Source organism: Pyrus communis, chromosome 2, assembly GCF_041283825.1.
Source record: "Pyrus communis isolate YQ-2024b chromosome 2, ASM4128382v1, whole genome shotgun sequence".
Classification (NCBI taxonomy): Eukaryota; Viridiplantae; Streptophyta; class Magnoliopsida; order Rosales; family Rosaceae; genus Pyrus; species Pyrus communis.
In genome coordinates, this window is record NC_142566.1 from 17,870,128 (window position 1) to 17,887,048 (window position 16,921).

Sequence of the window (16,921 nt, forward strand, 5' to 3'; positions counted from 1 at the left end):
AATAAACACTTAAGTAATAATCTAATCATCAACATCCACATCATTTAGTTTACAAAATTTGTTTTAGGAACTTGATCTCTCTAGCATTACTCTTGTCCTAAATCGAGGGCCTACAAGAGCAACTCCATCATTGCTAATTGCCTTGCGGATAGGCACCCCATCCACTATCCCCCCCGGCCCCTAAAAAAAAAAAAAAAAACACTCCCGCCCACTTGGGTAATTGGGTTTAAGGCGAGCCCAATAAAGAAGTCATGCAATAATCCATTGGCCAAGTGTCTGGGCTATGTGACTCAAGGATAAGTCATCATGACATCAAGCACAATTTAAATTATAAAAAAAATTATAAAAATTGATTAAAAATATAAAAATATATATTCTTTTCTATAAAAAATACCTAACAATGTTCTTCTACTTTACACTACATTTCAATATTTTCAAATATTTTCAACAAACCTTTTATTATTGTCCGAAATTAAAAATAAAGTTATCTTTAATTATTTTATAAATAAAAAATACAATATATTTTAAGACGAATTGCCTGGACTATTCAGTTTAAGGGTGAAGATGCACTTGGGTAGTTATTGATCACTGCAGACAGTTACAGTTCTTTTAAAGGGATTGAGTTGCTATTCCCCAAAGGGGCCTAGCAACGATGGATTTGCTCTAAGAGCAACTTCACCCCTAAACTATCCCCTAGGCTATTACCTCCCAAGCTATTGAGCAAAACAATTACTAGTTTTAGTGAACAGTAACTGCTTAAGTGCATATGCGCCTTTAAACTGAAAAGTCCAGCCAATTTGTATTAAAATACTTTTTCTATAAGATAATAAAAAATAATTTTATTTTTAATTTCGGATAAATTTTTTAACTAATCTAGTAACACGACGTGTCATTATCCAAAAGTACTTTGTGAGTAGATTTTAACACATAAACTTACAAAGACACACCAAATAAATTTTTCTTTTAATTTTTTGATAATTTGTTATAATTTTATTAACTTAATTAATCTAGACTGTTGGATTACAAAAAATAAAATAAAATCCAACGGTCCAGAATGTTTACGTCATCTAGCCGTTGGGCCCAAAAATATAGTCGTTGGAAATCCAATTATTGAGGAAGAGCCACTTAGCCCCTAATCCAGAGCCACTTAGTGCGCCTGCACGCGTGCCCACCCTTGAAATCCTGTCGAGGGAGGCGCCCTTTCTCGTGGTGAATTACACGCGCCTGGGGTAAAAAAATCAAAATCGTGGCTGACGCCACCGTGATGTCAGATTGACGTTACCATGACGTCAACTTGACGTTACTCGACCTAGTCACAGGCCAGGCGATTAGGGCCTGGGGTCTGTGTCGGGCTCCTTTGGAGCCCAAGTTATTAGGAAGGGCTAAACCATTTTTGGGGGATGGGGGATTGGATTGCCCAATAGCTTAGGAGTTTGCTAGGGTGGAGTTGCTCTAACCAAGAATCCTCATTTTCTTGTCAAAAGACTCAGCCCTAGTTTGGTACTCAGCCCCCCATCTGCTTTTTTATGTTTGGTAAACATTCAGCTTCAACTTTTTTTTCACAGTTTTTGGTGAAAAAAGCCAAAAACACAAAGCTGAAAAACCCAGTTTTGAAAAACCAGCTTTTTCACATCTGTTTTACATAAAAGTTTATTAAACACTATAATACCGTTTTTTTTTTTCAAAAGCACTTTTACAAAAAGTTTACCAAACACTCTGCTGCTTTATTTCACAACTGCTTATTCTCACAGCACAACATAAGCAGTTTTTTTTTTCAAAACACAACAATACCAAACCAGCCATCAGTCAAAACAGTCAATAGAACACACAGAAAGCTCCAGTACACCAGCAGTAGCTGATTAGTCCCCCACCCCCCGCGATCTTATCAGCAGGGGTTCGTATATGTGGTGCCAGTTGGCACTTGTCAGCCAAACCAACCATCAATCAAGCAACATAGAGAGGAAGAAGAGAGAGAAAGCGGAAGAAGAGAAAGAGAGCCGCAATGGGAATAGTGGAAGAAGCTCACAACGTGCGCGTCTTAGGGTCGGGTCAGCAAGTCCTAGTGCTGGCTCACGGCTTCGGCACCGATCAGTCGGTCTGGAAGCACCTCGTCCCCCACCTCGTCGATGACTACCGCGTCATTATGTACGACAACATGGGCGCCGGAACCACCAACCCTGAATACTTCGACTTCGAGCGCTACTCCACTCTCGAAGGCTACGCCTACGACCTCCTCGCCATTCTCGAGGAGCTCCGCATCGAGTCATGCATATTCGTCGGCCACTCCGTCTCAGGCATGATCGGAGCCATAGCCGCCATCACCCGACCCGACCTCTTCACCAAGCTCGTCATGATCGCCGCCTCCCCTAGGTAAATATCGTCGTCTAATTAATCCATTTAATTAGGAACTAAACGAAGTCAATTGTTATAGAATTCAGCTCAAGTCCCACAAACCCAATTACTTAATCATCTTAAATTTATCTTTGCCAATAAGATATTAGTTTTTTATTTTTGTGATTTGGAGAGTTTTGAAGTTCTCGACCTCTCCCTACTTTGTCCAACAAAGTGGAGACTGATTTGTTCGAAGCTTTGTTCGAGAGGATCCATCAATTATTAACTAATTTCTCCAATTTTACCTTCTTATTTGATATATATATACACACACACACATATACATATATATATTTTTTTGTTAAACTAGTTCATGTCTGTTCAAAGTGGATCCATCGATCTAATTGACTAATTAATTTAATAATTATACAATTAAGCTGAAGTCCCACAAACCCAACTACTTAATCTTCGAAAACTACCTTTTGATTAGTATATTGGCTCTCCAATCTTTCTCAATGATTGTTTTGTTATTTAATTATACTTCCTAAACACAATTAACAATTCAACTAATTAAAATGAAACATTTTTATAGGTATCTCAACGACGTGGACTACTATGGAGGATTCGAGCAAGAAGATCTTGAGCAACTATTCGAGGCGATCCGGTCCAACTACAAGGCATGGTGCTCTGGATTCGCGCCACTGGCTGTGGGCGGCGACATGGACTCGGTGGCGGTCCAGGAGTTCAGCCGGACCCTATTCAACATGCGGCCGGACATTGCCCTCAGCGTGGCACAAACCATATTCCAAAGCGACCTGAGACAAATGCTTGGGTTGATCACGGTGCCATGTCACATATTACAGAGTGTAAAAGACCTTGCTGTCCCTGTGGTTGTGGCCGAGTATTTGCACCAGAATCTTGGCGGCGAGTCGATCGTCGAGGTCATGTCGTCAGACGGTCATCTTCCGCAACTGAGCTCGCCGGAGGTTGTGAATCCGGTGCTGCTCAAGCACATCAGATATGACATAGCCGTGTAATTGTAATAATTTTTCAAAGCGTAATTGGAATAATTAAAGTCAACTGATTATGTAGGTGGGTTGTTAATTTGGGTTTAGGTCTTCTGGTGGAGTGCGACTTGGTGTTTTGATTCGATAATGACATAATGTAACGTTATTTGGATCAAAACAGACAAGCTTTGTTATTGAACAGTTATTTGGATCAAAACAGACAAGCTTTGTTATTGAACACGTACTTTCATCGTCAGTGAATGTGTTACATGTAAATTGTGTTTCCACGCATCTCCAAAAATCGTTGTCTTTGTTGGTTGTTGGTTCAACTTCGAAGTTATGTGGATAATTTCAATGGCAAAGTCAAGAATTATTGAGAGGACGGGCAGAATTTAAAAAATTTAACGTCCAGAAAAAATGTGAACATTTATTTGAGGTTTAAGTGCAGGATTTGCAAGAAGATTATTTGAACTACCCGTAAGAGAATTTGCACTAACCGAAATATTCAAAAGAGGATTTGGACTACTCAAAATAGTCGAAGGTGGGTTTGAACAACAATATTATTTGAAGGATGATTTAGCACCGTTTCTCGTTGTATCGTCCTATTACTTAACTGTATAATTAGCAAAGTTTTAAAAGATGTTAATCTTTAATCGGGCGATGGACATGACTTTACACTTAGGCGAGGGCCTAGGCAAATTTGAATAAATTTATTATATACCATATAAATAATTGTCTATTTATTATATAGCTTATAATATCCAAAAAACATATAATATATAAAAATATTGACAAATTTTCTTTATTACTTTGTTGAATTTGATAGTAAGAGAAAGAAAAAAAATAATTAGGAGTTCGTAATATTTTACAAATTATTTTTTAAAACTTGTATAAATTTAAGATAAATAACAATGTCAAACAAATTACTTAAAAAATATTGAAAGAATGGTCATATTAATTAGATAATAATTAAAAAGTAAAACAAAGCAATTTAAGTGGTGCAAATTGATTGGCCAATATTTAAAAAAAAAAAAAAAAACCAATTGTAATTATGAAAGGTCACGAGGGGTGGGATGGGAGAAGTCTCCAGAAACTGCAAAATGCAGATCTTCGTTCCTCTTTTCTTTGGCCTAGGTTTTTTTTTTTTTTTTTTTTTTTTTTTTTTTGGGAAAATAAGAGAGCATGCGATCAGCTTGTGCTGGGATAGAGCAGGGAAACCCAAAAGCCAAAAATCAGACAGAATTTCATCATTTTCGATGAGACCGAAGGGACGGAACCACGCTCCTAAGCTTGATTTCCGGCAAAGAAAGGGGCGGCCGCCACTCCTTACCCACAATAATTTGCGATGCAATCGGACACATGGACAACCGTCATAAGAAGGAAAGGAGGTTAATGTTCCACATCTCCCACTTTCTGCCACGGAAGTATGAAAGCTTGTTCCCAAGGAGCCATGCATGTTACGTATATAGTTGAAGAAATATCTTGTATGAGTACACTTGTCATGACTCACGAAGCAGTTGCGTGGTGCCATTGGCGAACATGTTTTTCCGCATGTTGTCGTTCCTTTGCCGATCTGCGGATGTCCACATTCGTTGCAGTCAAAACATGCATATTTTTGGAACAAAATTACATGTTTACAGTCGCACATGACATGTTTGGATCTAATAATGCAATTTCTTAATCACAAGCTGGTGGTTTAGTGGTAAAGGCCAAATTACGAGGTTTTCTTTAAACTAAAAATTAGAGATATCGGGTGCGAAACCAGCTGTTGATGTGGAAGCTAGACTTGTGGTCAGGGGCAGCTGAAATGCCTCTATGAGTTTTTCCGGCTTCCGGAAGGGGTGGATAATCATGACTTGCCACTTGTTGTCCTCTTTTTAAGGACAAAAAAATGCAATTTCCTATGAGAAAAACTTACACACAATATTGTATTATTGGACTGGAGTGTCAGGTGACAATAAACATGTTTGATGCAAGTCCTTCTCCTATTTTAGAATTAGAGCATAAATCATCGAGTAAAGGTATATTCCAGCCTAACCTTAGCAAACGATCGCATAAAAGTTCTGAAGGCCAGTTTAGTATTGTAGTAGTCTTTTTCATAAACTGCTTTTGATGTACTTTGAAAATAATAAGTTTTGGAGTATAAATGGTAAGTGTTTAGTAAGTTATGTTTTTGTCAATGCTGTGAGTGAAAAAAGCTGCATCATATCGTTTGGTAAATTTTAATATAAATCTGCTGTATTTTTTTGTGATAACTAAAATGGGCCTGAGAAAAACAGTCCAAAGTACATACGAACCCAAATTAAATCAGGCCCATCCGACATGAACAAGGTTTATGGGTTTGCAAATTTACCTGGTCGGATGCCGTACAAAATGTCAAAGTGCCAGACCACAACCGATCATGTCAATATCGAAACACGTGCGACCCGCACGTGTAGGCACACAATCCCATCCAGTTGTGCTCACAGGCTCACAGCCATTCCTCTCTTTCCTCCCCACTTCGCAGTTTTCAACTTTTACTTTTTCCATATTCCCAATTTTACCCCTATTCCGCTTTAACCCGTCCCCTTGGTGGAGCCGTTGAAGCGAAGAAAGGAACACGCGGAACAGACACACAAGCGAGAAAACTCGAGACTTTCACAGACCCGGCGCCATCCCGATCCCTCGCTCCGGCGACTCAGAAATGACGGCCACCGTCGCCGAGAGGGCCGAGCTCGCCAAGCTCTGCAGCTCACGTGACTGGTCCAAGGCCATCCGAGTCCTCGACTCCCTCCTCTCCCAGTCCTCTTCCATCCAAGATATCTGGTCCGCCGCTCTCTCCATATCTCTCTCACTCGCTCGTTCGATTTCTACCGATCTTCAATCTAGTAATCGAATTCTGATCGATTTTGTGTGGCTGTGAATGTTGGTGTATTGCAGCAACAGAGCTTTCTGTTACAGCCAATTGGAGCTCCACAAGCACGTGATTAAGGACTGCGATAGGGCGCTTCAGCTGGATCCCGCGCTTCTTCAAGCTTACATCCTCAAAGGTTTTCCTCCGATCATTTTCCTCGAATTCGAGCTCTTATTTGACTTGGAATGTTTATATCGTTTTTTTTTTTAACGTAGGATTATTAGAGTAACTAGCTGAAGATTATAGCTTAACTGTGCAACTGTTTAGTTACTCGTAATTAGAGATTCCGGATGGAATTTATGTAGTCTTAATTTGAATTTTAGTTGTATGGAATATGTGATTAAGTGAGTGGTTAGTTGATGCAGAGTGAAAAGTTCATAGAATTTGTACGCAAGATATTAAGGCATCACAATTGCATTGTTTAGATGATTTGCGGTGTTGATTGCGGCGGTCCTTGTATCTAGATTTTTTTTTTCTTTTTTTGTTAATCTAAAAGTTACTTCAAAATGCTTTAATGAATGGTCTGTGGGAAATTGGAACTTGGATTTTATGTATTTTTATAGTTGGTTATTCAAATAATTAGGAGCTTACTCCCCGTCATTGTATACAAAAATACATTTAATAGAAAGTATTGAATTATATATATATATATATATATGTATGTATGTACGTATATGTATGTACACACTCATGCTCTCTCCGAAACAGCACATTTATAATTGACCTAAAATTTCATTATGTTAGAATCATATGGCTCTTTACATGCATAATTGTGCACTCACTGTGTGCACTTAGTTGATGCTTTTTTTTATTCGACATGAAGTACTCTTGGGTCTCAGGCATTTTGTGATCTTAGACTTGGTTTTTGTTGTCTAGGTCGTGCGTTTTCTGCTTTGGGAAGGAAAGAGGATGCTCTTTTGGTTTGGGAGCAAGGCTATGAACATGCCTTCTGTCAGTCTGCAGATCTGAAGCAGTTGCTAGAACTGGAAGGGCTTTTAACAATTGCAAAGAAGGACAAAAGTAATGGATATGAAAACCAAGCAAAAGACTCAACATCATCTAACCTTTCATCCGAAGCAAGATCGCATGTTAATGGGAAATCTAGTGAAACTTATAAGAATGACAATAAATTGAGTGGTGAATCAGAATTATGCAGTGAATCAACGGTTAACTCCGAGGTCCATAGAAAGTCTAATGGTAATTTTGTTGCATCGAATGGAATTGGTGATAAAGCCGGAGGAAGTAAGAAGTTTGATAGCCAAATGAATGGGAATCATGATAAATTAAGTTCTGAATCATGCAATGACTTAAGTGATACATGCAGTAAATTACCTATGATTTGTAGCAAGTCAAGTGATTTAATAGAAACTCCTCCCACACCCCCTAAACTAAGTAGTAAATCTGATATACGTGATGAAATTGGCGAGGAGTCCAAGAAAAATAAAAAGTTCTCTGTTGCTAGACTTTCAAAGACCAAGTCAATAAGTGTGGATTTTCGACTGTCAAGAGGTATAGCAGAGGTATGTTATAATGTTTTATTTGGTAACGGTTTTTCTGTTTGAGCAAAGTTAACGTTTATGTTGAAGTTCCAGTGGTTTAAACCTTATATTCTGTGTAACATATAGTATAACTCTTTTACAGGTTAATGAAGGGAAGTATGCTCATGCCATATCAATATTTGACCAGGTAAAGCTTCACTCCATGCGAGTCATCCTGAACATTTTCTGGCAATTTCAGTTTGCCTTCCCATCTATACTTTTCCTTGCTTTTCTTTGACTTCCATTTGTATTCTTTTCCCTTCTTCTTTTTTGGTGTGCGGATAGGGAACAACAGGGCTAGAGGGTCATTGTTTTATGGGCCAATTAGCAAGTTTTATGAACATTTGCATTTTTGTAAATTATATGCACAGATATTGAAAGAGGATCCTAACTATCCAGAGGCACTAATAGGGAGAGGGACAGCCTATGCTTTCCAACGGGAACTTGAGGCTGCGATAGCTGATTTTACAAAGGTATTTGACTAAGTAATATCTGACAGAAGAATAAAAACAGTTTGGTTTCACATGCAAGTGGTTGATCTGATTGTGTTGTTCAGGCCATGGAATCAAATCCATCAGCTTGTGAGGCATGGAAACGGAGAGGGCAAGCGCGAGCTGCCATGGGAGAATTTGTTGAGGTTTTTATGCTACCTTAGTCTTTCCATGTAACCGTATTGTCTTTGAATTTAACTAATGAATATTTTGGTCGTGGTTGTACACTGTTCCTTCAACTTAATTATTGGTAAAATAATAGAATAATATCTAGTTTTTTGTTATGACAAGAACTGCCATGCATATTTCATGTACTGTTCCCTCATAATTCCAGGCCATTGAAGATTTGTCCAAGGCATTAGAGTTTGAACCAAATTCAGCTGACATTTTGCACGAAAGGGGTAACTAGCTCAAACCCCCATATCTTTTCATTAATCATCATATCTTAGGACTCAGTTTCAAATGCTCTAATATAATGCCTTCATCTTTTATATGAACAAAATGACATTGTATTACAGGAATTTCAGTATTTCGTTTTGACTTTTTTGGTGCATTAAGGGCTGTTTAGATGTTAAAAATGATGCAGGCAAACAATTTTCTAGAGGCATTGATAGGCTATTAACTGACAAGCTTGATATTGAAGATTGTGAGGTCTTCAGTTATATTAAATGATAATTTATATGCAAGTGATAGAGACTATTGCATGATAACCTCAATACTATGACACAATAGCCAATAGAACTGCACATATTGGGAAATCTATTCACTGTATTTTTATTAGTAGCCAAAAAGAACGAATTTTTTTATAGACAGATAATAACAGTAGCATTGTAATTTTGCAGGAATTGCCAACTTCAAGTTCAAGGACTTCTACACTGCTGTTGAAGATCTATCTGCGTGCGTGAAACTTGACAAGGATAATACATCTGCATACACATATTTGGTGAGTCTTCCAAGATTCAGTTTCCTGTTGATTCTGTTGTCTAGTGATTGTTCATGCTGTTTACCCTGGAATATATCTTGTACTATTGAGTCTTGACTAAATTGTAATTGGCTTCCCTAGGGTTTGGCATTGTCTTCTGTCGGTGAATATAAAAAAGCTGAGGAGGCACATTTGAAAGCAATTCAACTGGATCAGAATTTTCTTGAGGCATGGGTGCAGCTAACCCAGGTATCCATGAGAAATTTCTTTGTTTACCAAGGCCAAATGCATTTCCATCAAGGTTTGAGAAAGCTTTGTGCCTAGTTCATTTCATTGGTTATCCTCAATTCCAATGGCATCATTCATAGTGAAAAGCAGAATCTCATGGAATCAATATGGGACAATGTCTCTATGACGACATAGTATTCATAATAAACTAGAATCTAAAGAATAGGCTCATAACTGATGCTTTGTAGCAGTTTATTAGTTCACTCCTAATTACTTATAGAGTCAATAGGACTTGCCATTTTGGTTGATACAAATCAAACAGTTAGAACTTATAACGAATATTGTTTTTCTGTCATGTCGGTTATTCCAGTTCTATCAAGATATGGCAAACCCAGCCAAGGCTTTGGAATGTCTGCAGAAAGCTCTACAAATTGATGGAAGGTGAGCATTTTTCTGTCTGAACTAAGCCATCCATGTTTGTAATTTTTATGTTGATCTTCAGGTGCCTGGTGCTAACACTGGAGATATTTTTTTTTTTTTTTTTTTTTTGGTCTAAATCTGATAGGTTTGCCAAAGCATATCATTTGCGTGGACTACTGCTCCATGGGATGGGAGAACACAGGTGCGTTCTACCAAATCATATATTTGGATTCAGTGGTTGACTGATGTAACCATTAACCATATTACTCCTAACACGTTTGCATGATCTTCTGAAGAATAAATGATTTTTGGATATCACCTGTGTTTTTTATCATGTTTAGATTTAGTAATTTGTGATCATCAATTGCAAGGATGATGTGTTTTTTGTGATACAACAATCCACTTAAGCACTGATCATATATAGATTTAGTAATTTGTGATCCTCAGTTGCAAGAACGATATTTTTTTTTTTTTGGGATACAACAATCCAATTAGGCACTACAATAGTCCACATGCACAATAGCCTTCATTTATGTATTTATTTATTTCTTTTTTTGTGGTGGAGTGCTATACTCTTGGTTTTCTAGTCTCCATACATATTGGGTGTAGTTAGTATTATATTAAGGATGATGACATTTGACCATATTAATAGATGAAAAAGTTGCTAATGTTGCTTGGAGATGCCTGACTGAATTTGTGGTATCATGTTAGTGAAATGCAGCATGGTGCTATTTTTGAAATAGTCTCTGTAATTTATTGCTGAATTCTATCCTGCAGCAAGGCTATTAAGGATTTGTCAACTGGGTTGAGCATTGAGAGTGCCAATATTGAGTGCTTGTATTTGCGGGCATCCTGCTACCATGCCCTTGGAGAATATGGACATGCGGTATTAGAAGTTATTTTTTTGGTTTGTTGGGTTTGGAATATCAGCTACATATTTTTCATATTTCAGTTATATATTGGTCACAGGTCAAGGACTACGATGCTGTGCTTGATTTGGAGCTAGACTCGATGGAGAAGTTTGTGTTGCAATGCCTTGCTTTTTATCAGGTTTAATTTATCTGGACTAATATGCCTAGTTCTTGGCGTGCAGTTCCATGTTCTAGCATATGTCTTTAATAAACCTTTGACACTTTGCTCCATCCCGCATTTTATTTGATTTTGTCAATATTATTGAATGAAACATTAGTATCCCTTTCATGAGTGAAAACTTATGCATGACAAATCACGAGTACATCACACAAGGGGAACTGATGAATGACAATGTCCTTATTTGAACTCAAACTATTCATTGCTTATATGTTAAAACGCTTAACATTGTTATTTTGTTTTGTTTTCAGAAAGAGATTGCTCTATACACAGCATCAAAAATCAACAGTGAATTTTACTGGTTTAATATTGATGGAGATATTGATTCACTTTTCAAGGTATTCTCTCTTGAGAATTTATATTCGATCTTGATTCTCACTTTTCAAGGTATCATTCAGCAAGTGAATGCCTCTCAAATCAGAAACTTAACATTGTTTGGCACAGTTATACCTGAATAAATGCATATTGACATACTGTAAATAATTACACAAAAGGCATCAAGTATAAAATGACGTCTGAGAAATATAAAATTTACACAGGAAGCGATTCCCTTATCTAGTCTTTTAGCTGACAAATTGTGAAATTGAAGCTGAAATATGAAACTTTCAAGATGTAATATTTTCCACTTCAAAGAGGCGAAATATAACCATGCTAAAGTTATTAAACTATTACTTCAAAAAGGGAACTCTATCTGTAACTTTAACGGCACGTTTGGATTAGGGACTTTAAAGTAACATGGATCTTGGGCTATATTTGGTAGGATGCACTGCAACAATTAGATAAGAGGAAGAAAATAACTAGGTGCAATACATTTAAGAAAACTTTGAATTTTGAAATGACACACCTTTCAGGTGTCATTTGGAAGTCCTTTGTTTAGTCTCTTTGTGATGTGCTAGAAGAAGCTTGGTAGTGCTTGAATAGTGCATTGGTAGTCTTCTTGTCGTGATTTTTAACAATTTAGCCTTAAGTTTCTTGGAACTTTAAAGTCCCTCATCCAAACACACTTTAATAGTCATGGTTTTCAAAGAGGACCCTAAAACTTCTTTTTCTTTTAGCTATAAAATGCAACCATGTTTTCCGAAATAGAGGGTTAAACCCTAAAACTTCCTTTTCTTTTAGCTATAAAATGCAACCATGTTTTCCGAAATAGAGGGTTAAACACAGCCTCTTACAAATCAACATGCAAATGGAGCATTAACCAATTTCTCCAAATTCTCCTACGTTATGTTTATTATGTGTTGAATATCAAATATTCAGGAGTACTGGTGCAAGAGATTGCACCCCAAGAATGTATGCGAAAAGGTCTATCGACAACCTCCCCTGCGTGAATCTTTGAAGAAAGGCAAGGTTCGAAAGCAAGAATTTTCAGTTACAAAGCAGAAGGCTGCTCTTCTGCAAGCTGCGGATTCAATTGGAAGGAAAATCCAATATGATAGTCCTGGCTTCTTACCGAATCGGCGTCAGGTGATTTGGATAACTTTGAAGTTCGTCAACAATTGTTGTGGCTTCTTAATTGTATTTCTTTCCTGTTTTTCCATTTTCTCTAGTTTCAACTTTTTATCATTTTAAGTAAATGTATTACCTGAGGAATAGTTACACCTCTATTTTTCCCACTAAAATTCAACAATCTGGATCAGTTAGATTCAATTGAAGCTGCAGATGTTGCAATGCATTCAAGCCTCATAATCTTTCACCTATCTCATACTTAGATGAAAATGGTATATCATCTGTTAAAAAGTTGCTCAGTTGAAAGATTTGCAAAACATTTCACCAGAGGTGCACATCAAGAACGGTTCCACTATTAAATGAAGCATCTTTTACGTGGTCTGTTTATCCGCCTCATTGTCCCAAACAAAAATTGATGAATGAAAGTGCTCATGGTTTTGTTGGGTAATTTGAGACTTTTTGTACCGAGCCAATTTAAAGACAAGAATTAACTTTTCTGGTCCAAACAAGTTTTAAAAAAGGAGCTAATATCTGTACTTGACTGTAAAATCTGTTAATTTTGACCTATTGTGGTCGTGTAGACAAGTTAAACTTAAATTCTGCATTTTCCATATTTTTTTAAAGAAGAAACAAGTAAGCTTTTTCCGCATTGTTTTTTTTTGTTACTTTTTTATTTTCGTTCGGGTTGTTATTATTACGTCGTAGCTTTTGGCATTCTTCTGTTGACTCATTTTGAGCATTCAACTCTGCATGCATAGAATTTAATGTATTTCATTGTTTGTCTAGTTTTCCTTGCCATGAAGTCTTCGAATTAACCAACCAATAATTTTATTACGTTTCTCATATTCTATGTCTACCAGCATCGTATGGCAGGATTGGCTGCTATTGAGGTTGCTCAAAGGGTTTCAAAAGCATGGCGTTCCTTCCAAGCGGAATGGAAATTTTCTAATAATAAAAGCATCTCAAAGTCTGGTAAGCGAGGCCGGAGAAGGGAAAGAGTTAATTTGCCCAGCCAGAACAGAGGTGGTGCTGGTTGTAGTACGAGTAGCTCTTCGGAGACCTCAACTTCATATGGAATTACAGAAGCTATTTCATCTGCACGGTCAATGATGTCATGGCATGAGGTTTATTCAATAGCTGTTAAATGGCGGCAGATTTCTGAGCCATGCGATCCTGTTGTGTGGATTAACAAGCTAAGGTATTCCATCTGATTTCCATTTTAATGATTAAATAAGATGGTCAAATATTCTTCTATGTCGTCTTCTAATGTGAACCTGGATTTCTACACAACTCAGTGAAGAGTTTAATGCTGGATTTGGATCTCATACACCATTGATCCTAGGACAAGCAAAAGTTGTTCGCTACTTCCCAAATTTTGAAAGGTGAAGGTCTATAATGGTTCCATTTAGTATTGAACTGTTCAAACAATTGCCTTTCCTCGATTGCTCATCACTTGTCAATGTGGCAGAACATTAAATGTCGCCAAGGCTATTATGAAGGAAAGATCTTATGTGTATAGTAAGGTCGATAACCTTATTGATTTATCCAGGGATGGGAAATTGCAAGATGTGAGTTAACCAATGTTATATTTATACTCTCGAAAATCTTATGTTATGACTTGGAAGACTACTCTTATCAAATTCATATATGATATTGTCACTTTTAATATGTAATTTCTGTTTGCTTTTCTTTTTCATGTTTAACCCTCATTTAAGAATAATTTCTTTAATATGTAAATAGTTGTTCACTAGTATGGTTATATCCATGCAGATTATGCAAGCAAAATCTTGCGCTGACTTATACAGAGTAGTCGGTGAGGACTTCTGGTTGTCTACTTGGTGCGATAGTACTGCCTTTGAGGGGTAAGATTACATATTGTTAAAATTGATGTCCTTAAATTTTAATTCCATGTCACGCCTAATTTCTGACTGGCTACTTATTTCAGGAGGCAACTTGAAGGAACGAGGATTACCCTAGTAAAAATGTAGTCTTTTGCTCCTTGGCTTGCAACTTTCTCTTTTATTTTTTCCACCTTATTTACTTATTTTCGTTTTTCAATTTCTGGATGTATCAAATGTCTATTCCAGGGGGGAGAACAAATATGAATTTGCAATCAGAACACCTTGTACGCCTTCAAGGTGGGATGAATTTGATGCAGAAATGGCGAAGGCATGGGAAGTATGTTACCCTACACCCTTCTATGCGAGCCAATAAATTTAATTGTATTTCTGTCCCTTCTTTTGTTTAATAGATACGGGTAATCTAACATGCTAAATCCCTTAAGTTGTTTCTGGGTATCCTTGATATGAGCAATACATTTGTATGGGAAGAACAGATATCACACTGTGAGACATGAGAAGTGCGTCTTACCATCCCCTATCCCTAGTTTTGTATGTATAGCATCTCCGGAGCATTGTGTTGGCCAGTGAAATGCTCGTACAAGATCTTGCATAGAGTATATCTGAATTTGATCTAGCTAATCCTACATCCAACCTGTAACGTAGCCTGACTCATGAAACAAAATGTGCTTTGAAGTGTTATACTTCTCTCACTTCTGCAAACTTTGTGAACACTCAATTTTCATATTGCTCAAAACTGATACCTTCCCAGAGTTATTACTTCTTGGATTATGCAAGACTCATAATCCTAGTAATAGCGCATTCCTGATGATATACTTTTTTCATTCCAGACTGCTAACACTACATAAATTAATATGTAAACAGAATATTGTACCCGAGATATACCTTACAATTAGCCACCATATATCCTGCTTAAGCAGAACCTTAAGATACAATCCCACATTTACTTTTTGTCTTCAAAGCAGAATCTTTTGGATAGACTGGAGCTTTAGGCTGGTGCCAATGAGCAGAATTTTTTAGCTACAGATGCTAAAATATTTGTTTATATTGTTGTTTGCCCTTCACTCAGTGTATCAACAATCCTTGTTGGTGCAATCCTTGATGGTGTTTTTCTTTATTTATTTCAAATTGTTTGGCTGAATGAATAGCTAATGTTCATGTCTCGACTATATATCCGCAGGCTATATGCAACGCTTATTGCGGTGAAAATTATGGATCTAATGAATTCATCGTGCTTGAAAAAGTGAGAGATGCAATTTTAAGGATGACATATTACTGGTATATCATTTGACCTTGATGCATACATATGGCATGTGTCTTTCCGAAATTATATAGTTCTAAATAAAGAGTACATCCATATGTAATCGTCTCAGGTACAATTTTATGCCTCTTTCAAGAGGCTCTGCTGCTGTGGGGTTTGTTGTTATGCTCGGATTATTTCTTGCTGCTAATATGGAATTCATAGGAAATATCCCACAAGGTTTACAGGTAGATTGGGAAGCCATTCTGAACTCTGATCCTGACTCGTTTGTTTATTCGATGAAGACTTGGCTATATCCATGTCTGAAGGCAACAACATCCTGGAAAGATCATCCCGATGTGCAATCAACTCTCGCCACAACCGGTTCAGTTGTTGCTGCTCTGAGCACTTATGATGACTGAGTTTCTGAAAGTTCTGAAGAGGTGAGTTCACTGCATCAGTAGATCTAATGAGAATACAGTATACATGTCTGATTGCTCAAAACTAGGGCTCGTCTGGTGTCTAGGATTGAAGTGGATTTTACAACCGTCACAACCCCCACTAGATTCAAGGTACGTTGAAGGAAGAAATGAACAAATTGTGGCCAAATTGAAGGTGGAAAATGGGTTACTTCTTACGGAAACTCACCCCTCACCCCTTCCACTCCCTCCCAAATTGGCGGGATTGTAAGGGATAAGTTTCCGTCATGTCTAATCCCCTAAAAATGTAAATACCATTCACCTATAACCTTCAGTAATCAATATACCTTAAGAGTTTACAAGCTACCCAATCCAATTCAATCCAAGGCACTGAACGAGGCCTAATTTTTTGCACATGCTACGTAGTCTTTAGATATTGGACATCCAGGTATCCAAATGAAGCTCCCACATGTAATATACGCATCATTCGATACGATGTCGTGACCACCTGAATTTGACTTGATTGCAGCAAAATGTTTTAAGCGGGAAGATTGTTTGCCTTGTTCTTCGGAGAGTAACAGAGTCAATTTGAGGCAAGATTTCTGCAAATCTTACACCGGCTTATATCATTGTAACGTGTATGCTTGCTATACGTTTATTTGATTTGTTGTACAGATCCCTAGGATAATAAGGTTGTAATTTTTATTTTCGTTGCCCCGGCATTTGTTTTTATTTATCACAATAAATTTGCTTTGCAGTTCTAATCCACAATAAATAGTTGTCATGATATACATATTTATTTTTACCATCTTTTATCCTTCTGGGACCTTGTCGTTGTTGACCGCATTTCCCTCTCTAGTGTTTCCTTTCTTCTTTTTCCTTGGTTCTTCCTTTAAGTGAGAGATCTTAGGTCCGATTCCTGTCAAAAACGAATTCGTATCACATTATTGTTGGTCTATTGTGAGGTTAAGCTTATTTTATCACCCTTAGTGTAGATAATATTGTTTGCTCGAAAAAATAAATAAATACATCTTACAC

At 37.2% G+C, this 16,921-nt stretch overlaps 2 protein-coding genes across 3 annotated transcripts; both read left to right on the forward strand.

The window, feature by feature from the left end:
• Window positions 1-1,916: 1,916 nt before the first annotated feature.
• Window positions 1,917-3,594, forward strand: KAI2 (alpha/beta-Hydrolases superfamily protein). Its single transcript, XM_068487757.2, has 2 exons — window positions 1,917-2,370; window positions 2,924-3,594. Exons 1-2 carry the CDS (start codon window positions 2,003-2,005, stop codon window positions 3,366-3,368), a joined length of 813 nt encoding a protein of 270 aa, XP_068343858.2. The 5' UTR covers window positions 1,917-2,002; the 3' UTR covers window positions 3,369-3,594.
• Window positions 3,595-5,735: 2,141 nt separating this feature from the next.
• On the forward strand, window positions 5,736-16,691 carry LOC137747286 (suppressor of RPS4-RLD 1). 2 transcript variants are annotated; one of them, XR_011069938.2, is made up of 25 exons: window positions 5,736-6,143; window positions 6,258-6,367; window positions 7,108-7,751; window positions 7,873-7,917; window positions 8,141-8,242; window positions 8,326-8,406; window positions 8,595-8,661; window positions 9,103-9,203; window positions 9,324-9,431; window positions 9,781-9,851; window positions 9,976-10,032; window positions 10,608-10,716; window positions 10,800-10,880; window positions 11,171-11,257; window positions 12,177-12,383; window positions 13,226-13,563; window positions 13,661-13,747; window positions 13,834-13,933; window positions 14,136-14,227; window positions 14,311-14,349; window positions 14,453-14,543; window positions 15,405-15,502; window positions 15,598-15,907; window positions 15,991-16,036; window positions 16,413-16,691. XR_011069938.2 is itself a non-coding variant. In XM_068487372.2 (24 exons), the coding sequence occupies exons 1-23, from the start codon at window positions 6,022-6,024 to the stop codon at window positions 15,884-15,886; spliced, it is 3,126 nt and encodes a 1,041-aa protein (XP_068343473.2). In that variant the 5' UTR covers window positions 5,736-6,021; the 3' UTR covers window positions 15,887-15,907; window positions 16,413-16,691. The 2 variants fall into 2 exon arrangements, 1 of the variants encoding a protein (XP_068343473.2); XM_068487372.2 differs by lacking the exon at window positions 15,991-16,036.
• The last annotated feature ends 230 nt before the right edge of the window (window positions 16,692-16,921 follow it).

Bases quoted from the DNA above. Each gene is read 5' to 3' on its own strand.
- KAI2 (XM_068487757.2), top strand. From the start codon at position 2,003: ATGGGAATAGTGGAAGAAGCTCACAACGTGCGCGTCTTAGGGTCGGGT. The intron at 2,371-2,923 runs GTAAATATCGTC...ACATTTTTATAG, and splicing joins ATGATCGCCGCCTCCCCTAG to GTATCTCAACGACGTGGACT.
- LOC137747286 (XM_068487372.2), top strand. From the start codon at position 6,022: ATGACGGCCACCGTCGCCGAGAGGGCCGAGCTCGCCAAGCTCTGCAGC. The intron at 9,432-9,780 runs GTATCCATGAGA...CGGTTATTCCAG, and splicing joins CATGGGTGCAGCTAACCCAG to TTCTATCAAGATATGGCAAA. The intron at 14,228-14,310 runs GTAAGATTACAT...TACTTATTTCAG, and splicing joins GATAGTACTGCCTTTGAGGG to GAGGCAACTTGAAGGAACGA.